The sequence below is a fragment of the Neoarius graeffei genome, chromosome 26 (assembly GCF_027579695.1).
Source record: "Neoarius graeffei isolate fNeoGra1 chromosome 26, fNeoGra1.pri, whole genome shotgun sequence".
NCBI lineage: Eukaryota > Metazoa > Chordata > Actinopteri > Siluriformes > Ariidae > Neoarius > Neoarius graeffei.
Window position 1 is genome coordinate 32,124,223 of NC_083594.1, and position 21,065 is coordinate 32,145,287.

General features: G+C 41.2%; 2 protein-coding genes across 8 annotated transcripts in view; one reads left to right on the forward strand and one right to left on the reverse strand.

Annotated features, from left to right (window-relative positions):
• Nucleotides 1–729: 729 nt before the first annotated feature.
• Nucleotides 730–9,297, forward strand: ppcs (phosphopantothenoylcysteine synthetase). Of its 7 annotated transcripts, none has more exons than XM_060910510.1 (4): nt 730–900; nt 5,286–5,819; nt 8,283–8,386; nt 8,462–9,297. In XM_060910510.1, the coding sequence occupies exons 2-4, from the start codon at nt 5,297–5,299 to the stop codon at nt 8,783–8,785; spliced, it is 951 nt and encodes a 316-aa protein (XP_060766493.1). In that variant the 5' UTR covers nt 730–900; nt 5,286–5,296; the 3' UTR covers nt 8,786–9,297. The 7 variants fall into 7 exon arrangements, with proteins under 7 accessions (XP_060766493.1, XP_060766492.1, XP_060766496.1 ...); XM_060910509.1 differs by lacking the exon at nt 730–900 and adding an exon at nt 1,608–2,191 and having other exon boundaries at nt 8,462–9,294; XM_060910513.1 differs by lacking the exon at nt 730–900 and adding an exon at nt 2,190–2,272 and having other exon boundaries at nt 8,462–9,295.
• The window catches only part of utp3 (UTP3 small subunit processome component), a 36,712-nt gene continuing 24,659 nt past the window's right edge, over nt 9,013–21,065 (reverse strand). Inside the window, exons 8-16 of the mRNA XM_060910507.1 lie at nt 18,289–18,450; nt 17,749–17,820; nt 17,467–17,507; nt 14,522–14,618; nt 14,290–14,412; nt 14,074–14,207; nt 13,909–13,981; nt 9,507–9,614; nt 9,013–9,419 (exon numbers count right to left, since the gene is read on the reverse strand). Of these exons, the coding sequence (XP_060766490.1) occupies nt 9,330–9,419; nt 9,507–9,614; nt 13,909–13,981; nt 14,074–14,207; nt 14,290–14,412; nt 14,522–14,618; nt 17,467–17,507; nt 17,749–17,820; nt 18,289–18,450 (900 nt within the window). The 3' untranslated portion in view covers nt 9,013–9,329. The remainder of the gene's footprint in view (nt 9,420–9,506; nt 9,615–13,908; nt 13,982–14,073; nt 14,208–14,289; nt 14,413–14,521; nt 14,619–17,466; nt 17,508–17,748; nt 17,821–18,288; nt 18,451–21,065) is intronic.

A 21,065-nucleotide genomic window follows, 5' to 3' on the forward strand; every position in this document is an offset into this window, starting at 1 on the left:
CGGTGAGGACCTTTCTGTGTGGAGTTTGCATGTTCTCCCCGTGTCTGCGTGGGTTTCCTCCGGGTGCTCCAGTTTCCCCCACAGTCCAAAGACATGCAGGTTAGGTTAACTGGTGACTCTAAATTGACCGTAGGTGTGAATGTGAGTGTGAATGGTTGTCTGTGTCTATGTGTCAGCCCTGTGATGACCTGGCGACTTGTCCAGGGTGTACCCCGCCTTTCGCCCGTAGTCAGCTGGGATAGGCTCCAGCTTGCCTGCGACCCTGTAGACCAGGATAAGCAGCTACAGATGATGGATGAGTGAGTGGATGAAACTGATGGCATGAAAGTGTGCATACATTTTTACTGGAACAACACTGCCCCCTATTCCTTATTCTGAACGGCGGCAAAAAAAAAGCTTGTTTTCCTGCTGTTTGGTTTACTGTTTTTCCTCAGGTCACTAAACATAAATGGATAAATGCCCTTTATGAACAATGTCTATAAATATTACTCTGCATATCAAGTCAAACTGGAGAAAAGTGAAATAACGAGAGAGGAAGAGAAAATCAAGAACTCCAACCGAAAGGAACGTGAACGGTTTAAATGGATAAAGTGGGGAACAAAATGAACAAATAAGCAAATGTCAAGAACTTGTAGGGTGTTGAACCGGAAGGAACTGTTTACGGTCGCGTTGTGCTGCACGGACTGTAAAAAACGCAGCGCACAGTATGCCGGTTTAAAAAAAAAAAAAAAAAAGGGAGGCGTAGCAGAAAGGACAGATACACGGCGTCAGGAGGACAAAAGGACTGTTTGTTCGCCGGCTTGTGCAGAGCTACAACATCTATAAACACCGGAGAGGCAGCCGGGAAGACGGCAAACTTTTACAAAGTGTCTGCTGGGACTCATTCCGGCCGGCTGAATTGTTTGTACTGGCTTGGTGTTTTAACTCTTTAAACGCCGGGGTATTTGGTTAATTTATGGGTGAAAAGTTGGTTTGAAAACATTGTGTAATCTAAAACATTTGTGTAACTTAAATTGAATGAAATTTATTGTAAAAAAAAAAAGTTACATGCAGTAGATATTAGAAGGTACTAAAATTCTTTCATGGCTCGATGTGAAGCTGAAAACTGACGGTGAATAAAATTAGGACAGAACTTGACAGCATCAGTTTAGGGTTGTTTTACAATCAGGGTACGCAAGCTAAAAATCACATTTAACACTTATTATCTTCAATATCAAAAGACTTGACTAAAACTTTGTTTATTGTAGCCCTGTGATAGCTCTATTTACCATGCAAAAAAAAAGATTTGGTGACATTATTTTTGGTGAATGTATGGCAATATGTGTCATATTTAGCAAAATTACTCGTGTCATTTAGAAAAAGTGCTTTTTTGACCACAGGTAGCTCCAAAATGCACTTAAATCATTCTTTATACCGTAAAACAAATATTTGGTTCCATATCATTGGAAACATAGTTAAGTTTTAATGTTGAATGCCAGTAAGTTTTCAGACTATTTTGATCAAATTAGTATGTAATTGTGTCAAAAAAAAGTCCTCTCCGAGACAGCTAATTTTTCAATATAAAATAACATATGTAAAATGATTATTTTCATCCTAAAATGTGGTCAAGATATTGGGACATAAATATTAGAGACAACTAACACAAAGCTTACAGCCTTATATTTAAAAGCACTATGGAAGTAGTGGATTCTGAATTGTCAAAAAAAAAGTCCTCTCCGAGAATCACTTCATTTGTTTCTCCCATCTTATAGCAGATTACACAAAACCACCATACACACATGTCAAAAAATTACCTGAAATCTGTTCTTTAACTCGTCCTTCACTTAAAAACTGGTACAAGAACCAGTTTGAATCAATTTGAATTTTGGACCCCTGTGACACAAACTTTGTACCCTGATTGTAAAACAACCCTTTAGTATCTTAACTGGTGCTATGTATACATTTCAACACAAAGTGTACACTTGTTCGGACGACAAGCACATCACAGTAATTTTCAGTGTGTTTGTTTTAAACGGAAAATGTAATGTGCGTTATGAAGTTGTGTAGCGATGAGCCTTTTATTTTGAACTTATTTGTCGCCTCAGACAACGAGCCAATCAGGAAACGCGAACTCGCACATGCGCAGTCCACCAGGAAGTCGAGCACTGTTTACAAAATACGGACTCACGGAAAATAAACGATATAACACAAAGTACGGATCTTTTATTCATGTGATATGCAATTTTTCGTGAAATATTAATGGTAAATTAATAAAGTAAACATAGAAATGCAGGTAATGTTTTTAATTATGAACTTCGTCTTAATTTGGTTTAAATCGTAGGTCTTCCATGCTGAAAATGACAGTAAGATCCGGAAAAGTTGCAATGAAAGGAATAAATCCTGTCTTCATATGCGGTTGCTTGCTCATTTATCAGAGCATCTTGAGTCGATTTTTCTTCTGTTTTGTTTTTCTCTTTGAGGGAATTAAAGGACATTCCATGGCATGTCCGCTTTCTTTTCTTTTTATATAATTTATGGGCACTAAGTTCGGTCCGTGTTGTGTTTACTGTCTCCTCCAGCTTTGTAATGAGAGAATACTTTTGGTCTCCCGGATGTTTTTGCTTGCTTTATGTAATTTCCGCGTGCCTTCGGTTTCGATAACTCCATCACCGATGGAATGGAACACTGCGATGGTCTTAAAGTTTGGCAGCAACGGGACGGGAACTTCTATTCGAACTATTCTGCGCTCTTCGAACTTCTTTCCTACGTCAGTCTTTGGGTGAAATTCGTAAACTTGACCCCCTTTGGGCAGAACTGGCATTTCAGAGTTGTGTTCTCTGTGTATTATTAGATGTCCCACATCTCTTATCGAAACACTCGTCTGCTGATTAGTGAGCTCGACTTTATTTATCTGGCGCTTCTGCCTCCATCATGTAGCTCCCGTCGACAGATAACGTCACCATGGAGACGATCTTTGTGACGTCTGTGTCATTGTTCCGTAAAATTAACCATCCGTGATCCATCATCCTCCAACCAATCCGTATTTTGTACCCTTTATGATGTTTCCGTAGTCCGTGATATCCGTATTTTGTCAACCACTGAAGTCGACTTGCAGTCACCTTTTAAAGCAAAGTTTAAACTCCTGATATTTAGTTGTGATGGTCCATTAACACACACAGATTACACTGGGGAACAATTTGAAACAAATTTCTGTTTAGATTTTTATGCTGATTAAAACTAAAATTGGCATGCCGATTCCAAAATTGCAGTCAGTTTTTTTTTTTTTTCCCCCCTAGCACGTCAAGTTTTTTCTCTACAGCTTACCCTCCAGATAAGCAAAATTCCACTGTAGTAAGACTATTTAAAGGTTATGGAAGAATGTTCTCAGGGTAGATGGGATGTACATATGATGGCTGACTATTGCTGGAGCATCAAACGCGACAGTCCTCAAGTTGAACACTCCAGAAAGAGCTATAGAGATCTTGCATGTGACGTCACAGCCGATCCAGATTGTGACAGACGCCATCGTGTCGGTCAAACGCCATATTCTGCCTTCTACTTCTGCTTTTACTTCTACCTTTTTCTTCTGGAAAACCCTACTATATACAATTCTACTACAACGGCTGCGGCTACAAGCTCTCCCTACCTGTGCACGTTTTTATGTTTTTTGTGTGTATTTTTGCGTGTTGTTCGTCTGTACCGGACTTCAATATCCACTACAACCGTATGGACTTACTGGACATTGGTTTCCAGCAGAAAATGACGGTTTGTAGTGATTTCCATCGCATGCACAACATTCCGGACGAGAAAAAAAAAAAAAAAAAACATTCCGGACGAGACCAGATTGCGAGACCAGCGGGGTCTCCGTGGATTGTTATTGGAAGCAAAGCGAAGGAGGCGGCGCCGGGAGCCGAAGCAAAAGCGAGGCTACAGGCAGAGCCGGCCTGTTGACTAAGCTCAGAAAACAGCTACTCAAACCTCCACTGCCAAGCCTCTACCTCTCCAACACCAGATCCATGTAAACAAGACGGACGATTTGGAATTACCTTATTCTATTCTATAATCGGCTGGTCAGTGCTATACTCAATACTTAAGTGACTTACCCATCCAGTGAGGATTATTTTCTTGTTTACAAGATGCCACATCTGAGTCGCTGACAAATCCTGAATTTCTGTAAAGATAACTGTCCAGAGATTTATAAGCACGCAGTGCTTCACCACTGAACAGCGAGGGAAAGTTAATGAGGTAATCATACACGTCCGGGTATTCCGCTGGCAGTTCAAAATCCGGTCGTGAAAACTCCGTCCGGAAAGCCATAAGGGTCACAAATCTGTAGATCGTTTATTTTAGACATATATCTAGTTATCTGTTCATTAGACCGTCGGTTGAAATTGATCCATTCTGTACACGAGTGCAGCAGTATTCAGCGGTGTTTTTGACCGACACGATGGCGGTTGTGTACTTTCCGGTCACGTGACTGCAAGATCTCTATAAACGTAAATTTTTACCTTAACTACTTGCACAGGCGGCACGGTGGTGTAGTGGTTAGCATGGAGTTTGCATGTTCTCCCCGTGTCTGCGTGGGTTTCCTCCGGGTGCTTCGGTTTCCCCCACAATCCAAAGACATGCAGTTAGGTTAACATGGGGTGGCCTTGGGCTGAGGTGCCCTTGAGCAAGGTACCTGACCCCTGACTGCTCCCCGGGCGCTCTGGTGTGGCTGCCCACTGCTCTGAGTGTGTGCGTGTGTTCACTGCTTCAGATGGGTTAAATGCAGAGGATGAATTTCACTGTGCTTGAAGTGTGCATGTGATGAATAAAGGTTTCTTCTTCTTGCACACAATTATAATTACAGTAGCCATATCCTTTGTAAAAACAAGTGTTAAATAAACATTGCAGTCATGCCTGTTTCTTTCATATTTCATTGTATGTCAATATTTGTAAATTTTTATAAAGCACATATCTGTTAAGTACAGTATCTCATATTTTTTAAGAAAACGGGGATCCTATAGTTCAAAAACTTGATGTGATAGAGAAAAACTGAGATCAGTTTTGGATTCCGCACCCAAAAAATAGTTAAAAACAGCTGTCAGACCTAACTCAACAAAAATTGTTAGGTAATTTTAATAATTATTAAAGCTAAAATAATTGCACTACACATGCATGTGATTGGTAAGAACAATCAGATGTGCAGGTTTGTTTACGGCAAGAGTGTCAGTTTAGTTTTTAGTAAATGAAGAAAGATGTTTGAATTGGAAGAGTTGAAGGTGTATAAACTCCATCCACAGCCATGTCGTTTTATAACGCAGGTGAACACACGATGGCGAGTTGTGACCCTGCAACACCAAGCAGCCTGAGTGAGGAGTTTGCTGTCCCGGCTCATGTTGAGGAGGTCAGGGGGGTGATGGCGGCGTTTGCGGAGCAGCATGGAGCTGCAGGTCGCATGGTTGTGCTCATCACTTCAGGAGGCACCAAGGTTCCTCTTGAGTCCAGGACAGTGCGCTTTCTGGACAACTTCAGCAGCGGCCGGCGTGGAGCCTCCTCAGCAGAGTATTTTCTCGCCCAGGGGTATGCTGTGATTTTCCTGCACAGACAGCGCTCTCTGTATCCATTCACACGCCTCTACTCAGGGCTCAATCTGCTGGACTGTCTGACATTAGACACGGTTCAGGAGGGCACTGGTCTGGTCACAGTGGATCAGACAAAGCTGCCAAACATCACAGAGGTCCTGAAGCGGTACCAGGCAGTCAAATCTGCAGGGTTACTTCTTCCAGTGGAGTTCAGCACTTTGTCTGAGTATCTCCACCTTCTCAAAGCTGCAGCACAAGCTCTCAGTTCAATAGGTAATGCATACACACTGCCCTCCACAATTATTGGCACCCTTTGTAAAGATTAGGGGGAAAAAATCCACCTTTTGGTGAAGTCGTTTCATCTTGCACTGAAAAAAATGAGAATTCCAATCTTTAATTGAAGAATTGATTCTGAGAAAAACAAATCCCTCGTCAGGAAATTCTTATTTCCAGTAAAAATGTGTCCCTATTATTGGCACCTATGCATTTAATACTTTGTACAACCTCCCTTTGCCAGTAAAACAGCACTGAGTATTCTCTATTTTATAAGGTTGGTGATACAGAGCAGGGCATCTGAGACCATTCCTCTTTACACAATCTCTCAAGATCATCCAGGGTCCAAGGCCCTCTCTTGTGCACTCTCCTTTTCAACTCACCCCACAGGTTTTCAGTGGGGTTCAGGTCAGAGGACTGAGATGGCCAAGGGAGAAGCTTTATTCTGTGGTCAGTGAACCATTTTTGTGTCGATTTAAACATGTGCTTCAGAATATTGTCCTGCTGGAAGATCAAGTGACAACCCAGTTTTAGTTTCCTGACAGAGGCAGACAGATTTTGATTTAAAATGTCTTGGTATTTCATGGAGTCCATGATGCCATGTACCCTCACAAGGTTTCCAGGGCCTTTGGAGGAAAAAACAGCCCCAAAACATCATGGAACTTCCACCATGGCTGGGATAGGTTTCTGTTCATTATGGCCCATTTATTTATGTTAAAGAAACACCAAACCCACATTGAGTGTATTTTGCCAGAAAGCTCCCTCTTTGTTGCATCAGACCATAGAACATGGTTCCAGTTCAAGTTGTAGTAGTGTTTCACAAACTTCAGGTGCTTGTTTGTGGTTTACTGACAGAAAAGGCTTTTCACTGGCATACCTTCCAAATAATCTGTTGGCATGGAGGTGGTAGCTGATGGTGGTTTTAGAGACTTGGAAACCACAAGATTTTACTTTTCTTGTAGTTCACCAACAGTGATCCTTGGGAGGTTTTTTTTTTTTTTTTTGCGCCTCTTGCCATAAGAGAGGCAAAAAACCTCCAAGGATCACTGTTGGTGATCCTCACTGTCCATGGGGGCAGTATAAACTTGGGTCCTGTTCCAGGCAAGTTGAACTCTTTACCCCTTAAAGCAGTTGCTACAGCCACCCTTGTATATGTATATACTGTTCACCCTTAGAACATATTTACAAGAAAAAAAGTCGAAAGACAAGCTTTTAGACAAGGCGTCATATGTTGTCATTATGGGATATACATGGGGTCGTCGTTAAGGGGTAAATGGCTAACAGTTCCAACTGGTGTGCACCTTTTGATTACTGCCATAACAGTAGAAATTGACATTTTCAGGCAAGTAGTGTTTTTTTTAAATAACTATTTCCTGACTTATGAAGGTCAGTACATTTCTCCCTCATTTGGTTTGTGTTCTCTTATTACCTTGCCCCCACCTAGTGGGATGACGAGGTATTATGATCCCCACACGTGTCTGTCCCACCCCAGATTTTCGCTCAACTCCGTGACGACTGGATGTATTGACGCAAAATTTGTTGGGCTGATGAATCATGATCATTGGAACCCATTCAATTAATTATGTTGTGATGTGAAGGGGGGGAAAAAAGGAGAATGAGAGTACTTTCACACATATTTTCCGAACAGCTGTGCTTTGAGAAAAGCGTGAACCACGATTTGTACAGATCTGTTTAATAATACTAGGACCGCACTGCCGGTCTTTAATGATGCCCTTGAAAATTGATAAAGCAATGTATCGTAACCCTACAAAAAATGTATTCAACTGGAGTAATGGAAGAAAAAAAAAAAATAGTCCATGAATATAATCTGAACGACGGACACCCTCCCTTTCTAGCCAAGAGGAAATAATTACACTGCAGGGGGTGAGGTCTGCTGTCTCTGATTGCCTTGTCTTCCCCATGATGATGGATTACTAAGGGAATTTGGCCTCTGCGTCACATATTTGTACCCCAGTTAATCAGGAAGTTGTGGATTGCAGTTTGAAAGTTCTTATACATTCCAGTCAACTCAAACGGGCAGTTTAAATGAGAAACATGCTTCAATTACATGTATCTGCGTGATGATTATTTTTTTCCAAGGTGCTCCTGCCACACGATTGGCTGATTAGGTAACTGCATGAATGTACAGGTCTTCCTAATAAAGTGGATGGTTAGTGTATTTGTTTAATGTGAACATGTTGTAATCCAGTCACGTTATACAAACACGTTAAGAACACACATTGCCTAACTTTTAAAACTGTATTTGGAGAAGAGATTAATTTCATTTTACTAAAAGATGATTTTGTTTTCTGTAAAGTGGACAGTGAGTGTACATATTATACGGACAGATAAGGGTAGCTCAGCAACAAGGAAAGATGTACTGTAAATTAGTACTTTTTTTTTTTCTGAGACCCGTGTCTAAGTTTCAGAAGTGATTTAAAATAAATTATTTCCATATTTCAGGTTCCAAAGCTATGTTTTATTTGGCTGCGGCGGTTTCTGATTTCTACATCCCAGCTTCTGAAATGCCAGAGCACAAAATACAGTCCTCCAATGGACCTCTACAGGTACAGAATTGCCCAAATGTTTATCATCATTATCTCTAATCTTCAAGTTTCTCACCAGAGATTGTGACCTTTCAGATCAGCATGAAAATGGTACCTAAAATCCTTAAACCACTGGTGAAGGACTGGGCCCCAAAAGCATTCGTCATTTCATTCAAGCTGGAAACTGATCCGTCCATCCTCTTGGAGCGAGCTCGTTGTGCCTTGGACACCTACAAGCACCAAGCAGTCGTGGCTAATGTCCTGGACACACGGCGCGGTTACGTCGTCATTGTGACTAAAGCCTCCCAGCAAGAACTGATCCTTACGGACGAGGAAGCTCAGAGAGAAGTAGAAATCGAAGAGAAGATCGTCAAGAATTTGTCGCATGCGCACACTCAGTTCATAAACCAAAAAGGGTAGAAGTGTGTTGGCGGTCTCCTAACTCCGTCCATGTTCTTTTACTTAAGTTAAAACGGTTCAAGTCGAGGTGTCCGTACCGGTTCTAGATCAGTGGAAGATACAGACTTGTACATGCCTTTTAATTCAGTCAGTCTAGAATAAATTGTCATCCTCAGGTGGTGGATGTTCAGGATCAAGTAACAGACTCTCACTTGTCACCAGCTACATGAAGGAAAAAACTCAGCATGAATATTCCCCATACACCCATTTACTGATCTTTGGCATGCAGTTATTAATAATGTGCAGAGTTACAAGTTTGTCATTGTAAAACATAGTTTAATTCTGAGTATGTTTATCAAGTAATGATAGTTTTACTTTTTCCAGACATAATTAGTCAGGCAAGGAAACGTAATCAGTCCTGAAGTCATATCACTGCTGCATGATTATCAACTCAGAATTTATTGAATGAACATGCACATCATAAAAAATGGTTCGCAAATAAACATCTGATTTTACACAAACTGAACGAACTTGACTTTTTAATCGCTTGATATAACTCGATTTATCACTTGAGCTTGATGCTCTTTTTAATTCCAGCACGAATGCCAGAGAGTTCTCCACTGTATCTTGTCTCCTCACGCCGAACCTCAAGAACCTGAAACAGATGCGCACACCATCTCATTTAGAATAAGACAACCAATCCCGTCACATACTTTCAGGAGTTTGTGTCTTTAACCCGTACCTGACCCTTCCTGCGAATCTTGGCGCGTCTGAATTTCTCTCTGTGTTTGACTCTAGGATTGCGGTCAATTTTCTTCCTCTTTGGTGTGAGTCCTCTGTTCTTGGCCATCTTTGGAAGTAAATAAGTTGTATAAATATTTGAAAAAATGTACATTGAGTTTAGAATTAAAAAAAAAAACTACAGTAAACAATGTCTAAAAATAATGCTCTGGGAACAGGTAGTAGGGCATCAGTTTAAGATCCAAGTCTTAAGCTCCTGTACAGTTCATAAACTCGGCACCACAGAGTTTGGCGTCTACAGTGTATGAGGAATCCATTGACGAAACTGAGACAAACAGATGTCCTCATAGGTCAGGCCATACGAATCTACCTTCAGGATGTATAGGAGTGGTGAATGGCTCCAACTACTCACCACTACTGAACTTTACATCAGGCAGGAGGTGTATTAATATAGCCTGACCTATTCTCAATAACCCCTGTAGCCTACTTCCAGCTAGCTGGTTATGTGAGATTAAAGTCGTCGTAAAACGGTTACTGAAATCCCTTGTCTCTCAATTTGCAGTGATCATCTTCAGGCTATTTCCCACATAGTGTGGGGTCATCGGTGCTCATCCATGCCCTCCAGTACCTTCTGTCAGTTGCCCTTTCCTCCATCACTCCAGCAGCTGTCGTACCTTCCTTGACACAGTCTTGTAGACATTTTGGTCTACCTTCCTCTCCATCCGATGGATATCGCTCTCACTCTTTTTCCAACATAGCCAGGGTCTCTCCTTAACACATGTCCATGCATTCTTAGCCTTGTTTCTATGCGTTTTCCACTCAAAGGCCCCACTCCTAACTTTCGTCTTACCACTTCATTCTGTACCTTGTCCAGTTTAGTCAGACCAAGAGAGAATCGCAGCATCTTCATCTCCACCATGTCCATCTGCTTCTCTTGTGCCTTGGTGACTACCACTGGCTCCATTCCATATGGGTTGTTTTACAATCAGGGTACGCAAGCTACAAATCACATTTAACACTTATCTTCAATATCAAAAGGCTTGACTAAATAAACTTGGTTGTTTATTGTAGCCCTGTGATAGCTCTATTTACCATGCAAAAAAAAAAAAAAAAGTGATGTTATTTTTGGTGAATGTATGGCAATGTGTGTCATATTTAGCAAAATTACTCATGTCATTTAGAAAAAGTGCTTTTTTGACCACAGGTAGCTCCAAAAGGGATGCACTTAAATCATTCTTTATACCATAAAACAAATATTTGGTTCCATATCATTGGAAACATAGTTAAAGTTTTAATGTTGAATGCCAGTAAGTTTTCAGACTATTTTGATCAAATTAGTATGTAATTGTGTCAAAAAAAATGTCCGCTCCGAGACAGCTAATTTTTCAATATAAAATAACATATCTAAAATGATTATTTTCATCCTAAAATATGGTCAAGATATTGGGACATAAATATTAGAGACAACGAACACACAGCTTACAGCCTTATATTTAAAAGCACTATGGAAGTAGTGGATTCTGAATCGTCAAAAAAAGGTCCTCTCCGAGAATCACTTCATTTGTTTCTCCCATCTTGTAGCAGATTACACAAAACTACCATACACACGTCAAAAAATTACCTGAAATCTGTTCTTTAACTTGTCCTTCACTTAAAAACTGGTACAAGAACCAGTTTGAATTTTGGACCCCTGTGACACAAACTGTACCCTGATTGTAAAACAACCCTTATAGCATTGCTGGCCTGATGACAGTTTTGTAGAGTTTCCCTTTGACTTTTGGGCTACCTTTTTGTCGCACGTGATGCCAGTCACTTTTCTCCAGCTGATCCAACCAGCCTGGATCCTTTTGACCACTTCTCTATTGCTTCCTGTCTCTTCTTGTACAGTTAACCCCAAGTACTTCAACTCTATTACTTTTTGGTACCTCTTCTCCAAGTAGTGTAATTGTACCATTCTGCTGATCATTGTTGCTTATTTGGAAGTATTCAGTTTTCGTCGTGCTGACCTTCATGCCTCTCATCCAATCCTCAAGGTTTTCTTTCAATTCATCCTTGGCTCTCTACATAGGACATCATCTGCATACATCATATCCCAAGGTGAATCCTTTATTTCATTTGTCAAACAGTCCATGATGATCACAACTCAGCCGGAAGCGTCTAGAATCCAGTGGATTTGTGCGCCAGTCCCAAGCCTGGAGAAATGAAGAGGGTTGACGGCAGGAAGGGTATCCGGTCGTAAAATCTTTGCCAAACTAACTATAACATGCAATCCATTCAATCCAACGAGCGTCATGCTAGGGTGTTCTCCGGAAACAATGCACAGCCTGAGCGCCGTGAGGGCGTAAGCTACAGCTACTGTGTCAAAAGCAGATACGGTTAAAGAAGCAAGCTCAAAGAAGGAAAGCAAGGAGAGAAAGAAAGGGGGTTGTGCTTAATATTGCCACCCTGAATGTTGGCACCATGACAGGAAAGAGTATGGAAATGGTCAACATGATGTCACAGAGGAAAATGAATGTATTATGCATTCAGGAGACTCGATGGAAAGGGATGAAGGCAAAGGAGATTGGTAATGGTTACAAACTCTACTACCATGGAACAAAGTCAGCCAGAACTGGTGTGGGGATAATATTTGACCCTGTACTCAAAAAGAATGTCCTGCAAATCAACCGGGAGTTAGATTGTCTCAATTTGCATTGATATTTTCAGGTATTATACAACAGCAGCCAAACCTGTCAAAATATTCAACACCCTCCACTGAATTTATCATTAACCTAATTAACTGCATTTGATTTGAACCATTTTTAAAGGAGATACGCAGAACCTTTATTTTTAAATACATTTGAGTGGATAGTATCTCCATCCTTGACTCTTGTATGCTGCATAAATGGCAGTGGTCGAAATACTTTTTTCCAGTGTTCTGCAATTTGGAAATATTTTCTGCAAATACACAAGCCTCCATACTACACCCTTCTCAACCTAATAATGCCTATATTTACATCATATCTAGCTTTACAACTCATAGCATTACTGTAATTCTTTATTCTCTCATTCTAAAAATAAACATGTTAACATGGCCACGATCTTTCCTGGCTCAATTGGATATAACAAGCTGAGAATTTTTACAACCTAAATCAAAATTAACACATTATCTTGTCACGATCTTCACTGAAAGTTTTCTCCGTTTCTGAGTCGGCAGCGGCACGCCCATGATCTTCGCGGAAAGTTCCCTCTATTTCTGGGTCACCATGATCGCGATTTTCTCTGTCGGCCTCGCTTGACTGCGATGTACCCGCCACAGCAATCCAACTATAACAGCGACCATCTTCATTTTTGGTCACCCTCGCGGACGCGCGATCTGTCACTGTTGTTGTTGGAGTCACGCTGGCTGCCGGTTTTGCCGAGATACGACAAAATCATCCTTGTTTTCTTGGTGTTTTTGTCGGACTCTTGCCCCGAAGAAACAATCCTCTTCTTGGGAGCCATGTTTGTTGTGCCGCATTTAATTCTGGGAGATGCATGGTGGAAACTGCCAAACACTGCTGAGGTAGTTGTCGGGTCCTCCCGGCAGGTATTAAAAGTGACGAAATCTTACATCGGAAAATGGCAACTGCCCTTGTTTGGTTGTCGTCGCCTTTCGTCAGTATTACGTAAATATTGCTCAACTTTGACCTGGAAAACACCGTCAGGTTTGCGCGGTGCAGGTTTCAGTTTATTTCCTTTTCTTGTAGTTTTCTTTTCCTTTAATTGTTGGTACTACACCCTCTTTCAAGACAGGCTTATGGCCAACGCTCCTCAACAGATCGGAGGTTTCGTACGAGTCATCAGTAAAATGTGCCCGTGAACTTCTCGCAAAACACATCCAAATCTTTGCAGTTTGATCATTCTTGGGCCATGAATGCAACATAAATCCACCTTCTGTCGTGTTGCTGCACGATAAATTAGCTCAAAATGGAGGATCGAAGTTGCAGTTAGCTCTGTGTTTTAGTATAGCGGAAATGGCGATGAGACCGATATGATTCACCTATATGAATCATTTTAATCATAAAAATGACTAACAGATTTATTGTTAACGCTTATAACTATTCCTATGCCATTCTTGAAGTCTCAAGGCATTTATAAACAAAAATTGAGGCCATGGTTCTGCACATCTCCTTTAAGGCAGTACTACAGCTCTGCTTTTGAGTTTACAGGTAGATGGGTCTTCCTGGTTGAATAACTTCAAAATGAGACCACAGTTTGGCATCATAATTGTGTTAATTTAACCAACTAAAGTCTTCTTTACTTAAAACACCGTAAAATATATTAAAATATTTTGCTCCTCTTTACATTTTTTTTTAACGTACAATATTTAGAACAAGGGCCAAATAAGGACCGTTCCTCTTCCACAGTCAGTTTCACTGTACCTGGTAGGTAATGCCCCTTTTAGCTGCTCCGTCCACCTCTGCTGCTTCTTCTGCCTCCTGCTCCATCACTGACCTACACGCAGTGTCCCAGGGCATCTGTTAGTGAGGTCTTTAACCCTGTTTCGTCTTTCCATGACACACTGATCATCATTCTCAATCTCTCACCCATCCTCTGGCAGCCTCTTCTTCTTCATTCTCTTTAGCTTCAGTCTCTCCTCGATGGCTTTGTAGAAGAGCAGGGCTGCCTCTTCGTCCATGTCAGACTCTACAGTTTCCTGGATATCTGCCACCTTTGATATCTATGAAGACATAAGAAACTCAAGTATTTATTCGTTACTGACGCTTCAGTAACGACCCTATAGAGGAAAAGGATGTTCTTACCTCACGGTTGTTCTTTTTGCTGCTTTGGGTTTGTTTAACTGCTCTCTTTTCCTGACCTTCAGAAAGAAGCTGGTGCAGTTGAGGGGAGAGTTTGGCATCAACAGCTCCTAGTTCATTGATTAACTATGAACACAAAGAGACATTTTAACTAAACCTACAAATATATAAGCATAGATTATAACGGCACTTAACAAAAATAAAATATGATCAGAGAAATAACATCTGTACTTACATTTCTGTAAGTCACCAATCTCTCAATCACTGGATGGTTATGTGCTGGAATTCTCTTGGCTTTTAAAACCAGGTAAAAACTAATGTTTGTGCAATAGCTTGGGGGGGGATGAGAAGAGAAGTTAATTCTGATTTTGTGTGAAAATAAATATTTATTTCTTTAATAGCTTTTCCACGAAATCGAGTCATACATGAGCTGGTAGCCGACGAGGCGCAGAGTGCCGAGTTGGCTCTAAGCCACGTACGACAGGATTGAGTGGAATAACTTTTATTATATCCATACTGACTGGATTTTGAGAAACAGAGCATTTTTATTTTTTGCAAATTCGATAAATAAAAACTTTACACAAAACATCCGACAAAATCTTTTCCGCTTAGAATGTAAACAAACCGCCGAAATGACAGTAGCAATTTGTGAAAAATGTGATAAAAATAACTATTGAAAAATAAAAAAAAAACATATTACCATGAAATACTCATCTCATTATCTCTAGCCGCTTTATCCTGTTCTACAGGGTCGCAGGCAAGCTGGAGCCTATCCCAGCTGAGTACGGGCGAAAGGCGGGGTACACCCTGGACAAGTCGCCAGGTCATCACAGGGCTGACACATAGACACAGACAACCATTCACACTCACATTCACACCTACGGTCAATTTAGAGTCACCAGTTAACCTAACCTGCATGTCTTTGGACTGTGGGGGAAACCGGAGCACCCGGAGGAAACCCACGCGGACACGGGGAGAACATGCAAACTCCACACAGAAAGGCCCTCGCCGGACCCGGGGTTCGAACCCAGGACCTTCTTGCTGTGAGGCGACAGCGCTAACCACTACACCACCGTGCCGCCCACCATGAAATACTTTTATTCCATATTTTGCTGCTTTTTTGGTAATTTTCTGGGTTTTGTTTTTGAGGAGAGTTTTTATTTCATCCTCGGTTGGTTCAGGAAAACGGTCCACCATTTTGTTGTTCTTTAGGTTTTTTTTTTTTTGGCGGTTGGCAAACCAAGTTAAAGATGCATTACCACCACCAACTGGGCTGGAGTACAGAACAGGTGATATTGGGGAAGGGGGAAACAAAAAAAAACCAACCAAACAAACAAACAAACAAAAAAAACCCCACCCCCTATATTCTTTGAACCATTTCTGTTTCTTTTAAATACTTGATAAAGCCGCCATTTTGTTTCTCTCTACTCACGGTATATGAGCTGATATCCAAGTAGTAGAGTAGCCAATCAATCAGAGCGTGTGACTGCTCATATCCAGTGAACGTGGATATATAATCACAGTACTGTGCAAAAGTCTTAGGCACACGGAAAGAAATGCTGTAGACTAAAAAGGGCTTAAAATCATATCATATATTTTTATATTAATATAAAATAACCTCAGTGAGGCTGTAGCTCATACCAGCCAAGACACCCATAAAATTGTAAATATGACAGATGGCACCACCATCTTGACAACTTTTCCCCACCCGGGAAATGTCACTATAGAGATCTTGCAGTCACGTGACCGGAAAGCACACAACCGCCATCTTGTCGGTCAAAAACACCGCTGAATACTGCTGCACTCGTGTACAGAATGGATCAATTTCAACCGACGGACTACACGGCTCATTTTTCTAATGAACAGATAACTAGATATATGTCTAAAATAAACGATCTACAGATTTGTGACCCTTATGGCTTACCGGACGGAGTTTTCACGACCGGATTTTGAACTGCCAGCGGAATACCCGGACGTATATGATTACCTCATTAACTTTCCCTCGCTGTTCAGTGGTGAAGCACTGCGTGCTTATAAATCTCTGGACAGTTTTCTTTACAGAAATTCAGGATTTGTCAGCGACTCAGATGTGGCATCTTGTAAACAAGAAAATAATCCTCATTGGATGGGTAAGTCACTTAAGTATTGAGTATAGCACTGACCAGCCGATTATAGAATAGAATAAGGTAATTCCAAATCGTCCGTCTTGTTTACATGGATCTGGTGTTGGAGAGGTAGAGGCTTGGCAGTGGAGGTTTGAGTAGCTGTTTTCTGAGCTTAGTCAACAGGCCGGCTCTGCCTGTAGCCTCGCTTTTGCTTCCGCTCCCGGTGCCACCTCCTTCCCTTTGCTTCCAATAACAATCCACGGAGACCCTGCTGGTCTCGCCATCTCGTCCGGAATGTTATTATTATTATTTTTTTTTTCTCATCCGGAATGTTGTGCATGCGATGGAAATCGCTACAAACCGTCATTTTCTGCTGGAAACCAATGTCCAGTAAGTCCATACGGTTGTAGTGGATATTGAAGTCTGGTACAGATGAACAACACGCAAAAATACACACAAAAAACGTGCACAGGTAGGGAGAGCTTGTAGCCGCAGCCGTTGTAGTAGAATTGTATATAGTAGGGTTTTCCAGAAGAAAAGGTAGAAGTAAAAGCAGAAGTAGAACCTGAAGTAGAAGGCGGAATATGGCGTTTGACCGACACGATGGCGTCTATCACAATCTGGATCGGCTGTGACGTCACATGCAAGTGCTCCATTGCTTCTTAATTTTGCAGCAAAACTCTGTAGCCTTCATTATGTTTTCTTTTTAATCTGAAAAGTGGTCACATGTAATATCCTGCTCAGATCCAAACTTTGTTTTTTTGGGGGGGTGGGGTAACCTTTAATTTTGTTCTGGAAAACGAAGGTTTGGAACTCTAAAATGTACTGACTCGATAATATAGAAATCATAAAATAGAAATCTATCATAAAGCCTGTCTTTTTTGAATTTGCAAAAAATAAAAATGCTCCATTTCTTAAAATCCAGTGAACGTGGATATAATAAAATAGTTATTCCAGTTAGCCTCGTCGGCTATCAGCTCATGTACGAGTTGATTTTGTGGAATAATTGTTTGTTTATATATACACGTCAGAGAGAGAGAGAGAGAGAGAGAGAGAGAGAGAGAGATTTACTTACTTAAGATAAAGTTGCTGCTTAGTCTTGAGGTAATTTGCCCCCTAGGGGGAAAAGAAAAAAAAGAGGTATTACAGGAAATTAGAACTGTCTGTATACATTTACCTTGGCGCTTTTTTTTTTTTTTAAGTACTTATCTGTAACTAATCTTTCCATAGTTATTTTAGTTATTCTGTGTACATTGTTTAGGCTCAGAGGAATGGCATTTAATTCTCGACTGTACAGAAGTGCGGGAAAAAATTACAATAAACAAGTCTTCAACTTCTGCTTGAGACACCAGCTCACCTTTCCTGGTGGAATCCGTCCATTTTTTACCATCTGCACAACAGGCTGTATCTCATCTCGCAATTCTGTAAGCTAAATGCAACAACGTAGAATAAATAAGAAGGCAACAGCCTTTAATAAAAGTATGCCATGTTTTTATATACAATAAAATTACAGCAAAGGATCTTTTGCCAAGGCAGCCATGCCCTCTAGGTTAGAGAAGCAGCCTTGGGCCCAAAGGGTCGCCGGTTCGATTCCTGGGACCGGCAAGAAAAATGTGAGGGGAGTTGAATGAATGAACAGCACTTTCCCCTCTTTCTGTATCACGGCTGAAGTGCCCTTGAGCAAGGTACCTAACCCCCATCTGCTCCCCGGGCGCTGTAGCATAGCTGCCCTCTGCTCTGGGTATGTGTGCGCGCTCATTGTTCACTTGTGTGCATGCGCGTGTTCACTGCTTCAGATGGGTTAAACGCAGAAGAGGAATTTCACTGTGCTGCAGTGTACATGTGACAAATGAAGGCTGCTTCTTCTTTTAATTAATATAAACCACTCAAACAGTACCTTAGCCTTGAAATCCTGAATGAGCTCCAGGAGCTCTGGACTCTCCTTCTTCAGCAGTTTGAGCTTCTCTTTCTGTGACATTGTGTTCAGGTCTTTAACGATCCTCTGCTCCTTCTCTGCAGTCTTTTCAGTCTTCTCAGATTCCACTTCTACTGCAAACTCCTGAAAGACCACAGATAATACACCATATTTATATACGCTGATTACCTCGCCAGGGACGGAGTCCACTGGGGGCGAGGTATTGTTTTTGGTGGGGTTTCTTTGTTTTTTTGTTAACATCATTACGGGAAAACGGCTGGACCAATCTTCATGAAACTTTCAGGATAGATGGGCATTGGTCTCAAATAGAACCTCCAACATTTTGAGGGTCATCCGGTCAAGGTCACCAAAAAGGTAAAAATATTTTTTTTTTCACGGTATCTTCCTTCATATTCATCATATTTACGTCAAACCAATTCTAAAATGTTCATATTTCAATTCTGCTTCCATTGATACGCTACATGATGGGGTATATCTCTCAGTTTTCTTTCAAACTTTCATTTGTGTGTGTGTCAACAATCTAGCATCTTGACCGCTGCACCGATTGACTTCAAATTTTCAGGGTATGTGGCCAATGGTCCATAGATTACCTGATTAAATTTTGGGGGTAATCGGGTCAAGGTGAAGGTTAAGGTCACCGGAAAGGTCAACCTTTTGGTCATCTCATTATCTCTAGCCGCTTTATCCTGTTCTACAGGGTCACAGGCAAGCTGGAGCCTATCCCAGCTGACTACAGGCGAAAGGCGGGGTACACCCTGGACAAGTCGCCAGGTCATCACAGGGCTGACACATAGACACAGACAACCATTCACACTCACATTCACACCTACGGTCAATTTAGAGTCCCCAGTTAACCTAACCTTTGGACTGTGGGGGAAACCGGAGCACCCGGAGGAAACCCACGTGGACACGGGGAGAACATGCAAACTCCGCACAGAAAGGCCCTCGCCGGCCGCTGGGCTCGAACCCGGACCTTCTTGCTGTGAGGCGACAGTGCTAACCACTACACTACCATGTCGCCACCTTTTGGTCAAAATAAAATTTTCCATTATATCTCAAAAACGGTTGCCGATAGACAGATGTTTTCTATTATGAGCATACAGGAACTCCCATATGGCCTTTCATTTGGCACCATGATCTTTGACCCTGAGTGACCTTGAAAGGTCAAACTCAAGGTCACGGATTTTCAGTGGGCTGTAACTTGAAAACGGTTGATGGCAGACAGATATTTACCATTATCAACTTATAGGAAGTGCCATATGGGCTTTCATTTGGCACCATGACCTTTAACCTTGAATGACTGTGAAATGTCAAACTCAAGGTCATGGATTTTCATAGGATCATAACTGGACAGCTGATGATTGAGAAATATTACCATCATCAACATATAGGTATCAAATAAGTGCTGCCGGGCGAGGTTTGTTTTGCCTGGCAAGAGCACTGCTCCGACAGTAGGATCACCTGTAATTCAAAATCGCAAGTTTATCTAATATGCTCATTCTAATGTTATTGTTTCTATCGTAGCAGCTCGTTCACAGAGAGTTGCAGGACAGCCGCGCCACATGATTGACAGTATTATTAAGACATGCTGCTATTTGACAAAGAACAATGTCTAATTGTTAATATGGTGACACTTCCTGTTAGGAGACATTTATTTCACATTTATAGGAGGAGTCTCCAGCGTCAGGGCTTTGTACATGTCTAAGTTTTCTGCCACGGTAAAGTCTTCAGGACAAAGAAGAAGCCGCCGCCTTTATGACCTTTGCACTTTCTGGTTTCTTGTTGCCAACATGACAAGACGATAGGCAACAGTGCAAAAAATTACATCTCAGCAAGTGGAAATATCTTGAACATAGTTCCATTTAGATAATATTTCACATGATGAGATTAAAGCAAATACAAAACTATCAAACCTATTGGTATACACTCCCGTTCAAAAGTTTGGGGTCACTTTGAAATGTCCTTATTTTTGAAAGAAAAGCACTGTTCTTTTCAATGAAGATCACTTTAAACTAATCAGAAATCCACTCTATACTTTGCTAATGTGGTAAATGACTATTCTAGCTGCAAATGTCTGGTTTTTGGTGCAATATCTCCATAGGTGTATAGAGGCCCATTTCCAGCAACTCTCACTCCAGTGTTCTAATGGTACAATGTGTTTGCTCATTGCCTCAGAAGGCTAATGGATGATTAGAAAACCCTTGTACAATCATGTTAGCACAGCTGAAAACAGTTGAGCTCTTTAGAGAAGCTATAAAACTGACCTTCCTTTGAGCAGATTGAGTTTCTGGAGCATCACATTTGTGGGGTCGATTAAATGCTCAAAATGGCCAGAAAAATGTCGACTATATTTTCTATTCATTTTACAACTTATGGTGGTAAATAAAAGTGTGACTTTTCATGGAAAATACAAAATTGTCTGGGTGACCCCAAACTTTTGAACGGTAGTGTATAATTTTGCCTCTATCAAGCATTTATTTCTTGAAGAAAAAAAAACAAAATTATCTGCCGGTGGAATAAGAACATTTTAAGCATGAAATTATATCGACTCAACAGAGGATAGTGTGGGCAGCTGAACGAATCGTCTGCATGTCTCCACCCCTGTTCAAGACATTCTCCACTCATGCAGCATCTACAAGTCCTCCAGCATTGTGGATGATCCTTCCCACCACTCCCACAATCTATCTGCCCCCACCCGCATCTGACAGGAGGCTCTGCAGCATCCTCTCTGAGACCGA

What these genes read in the sequence shown, in the direction of transcription:
- ppcs (XM_060910508.1), top strand. Translation starts at nt 5,267, where the DNA reads ATGTCGTTTTATAACGCAGGTGAACACACGATGGCGAGTTGTGACCCT. An exon ending in ACAAGCTCTCAGTTCAATAG is followed by an intron (nt 5,820 to 8,282) that starts GTAATGCATACA and finishes TCCATATTTCAG; the next exon opens with GTTCCAAAGCTATGTTTTAT. An exon ending in CCTCCAATGGACCTCTACAG is followed by an intron (nt 8,387 to 8,461) that starts GTACAGAATTGC and finishes GTGACCTTTCAG; the next exon opens with ATCAGCATGAAAATGGTACC.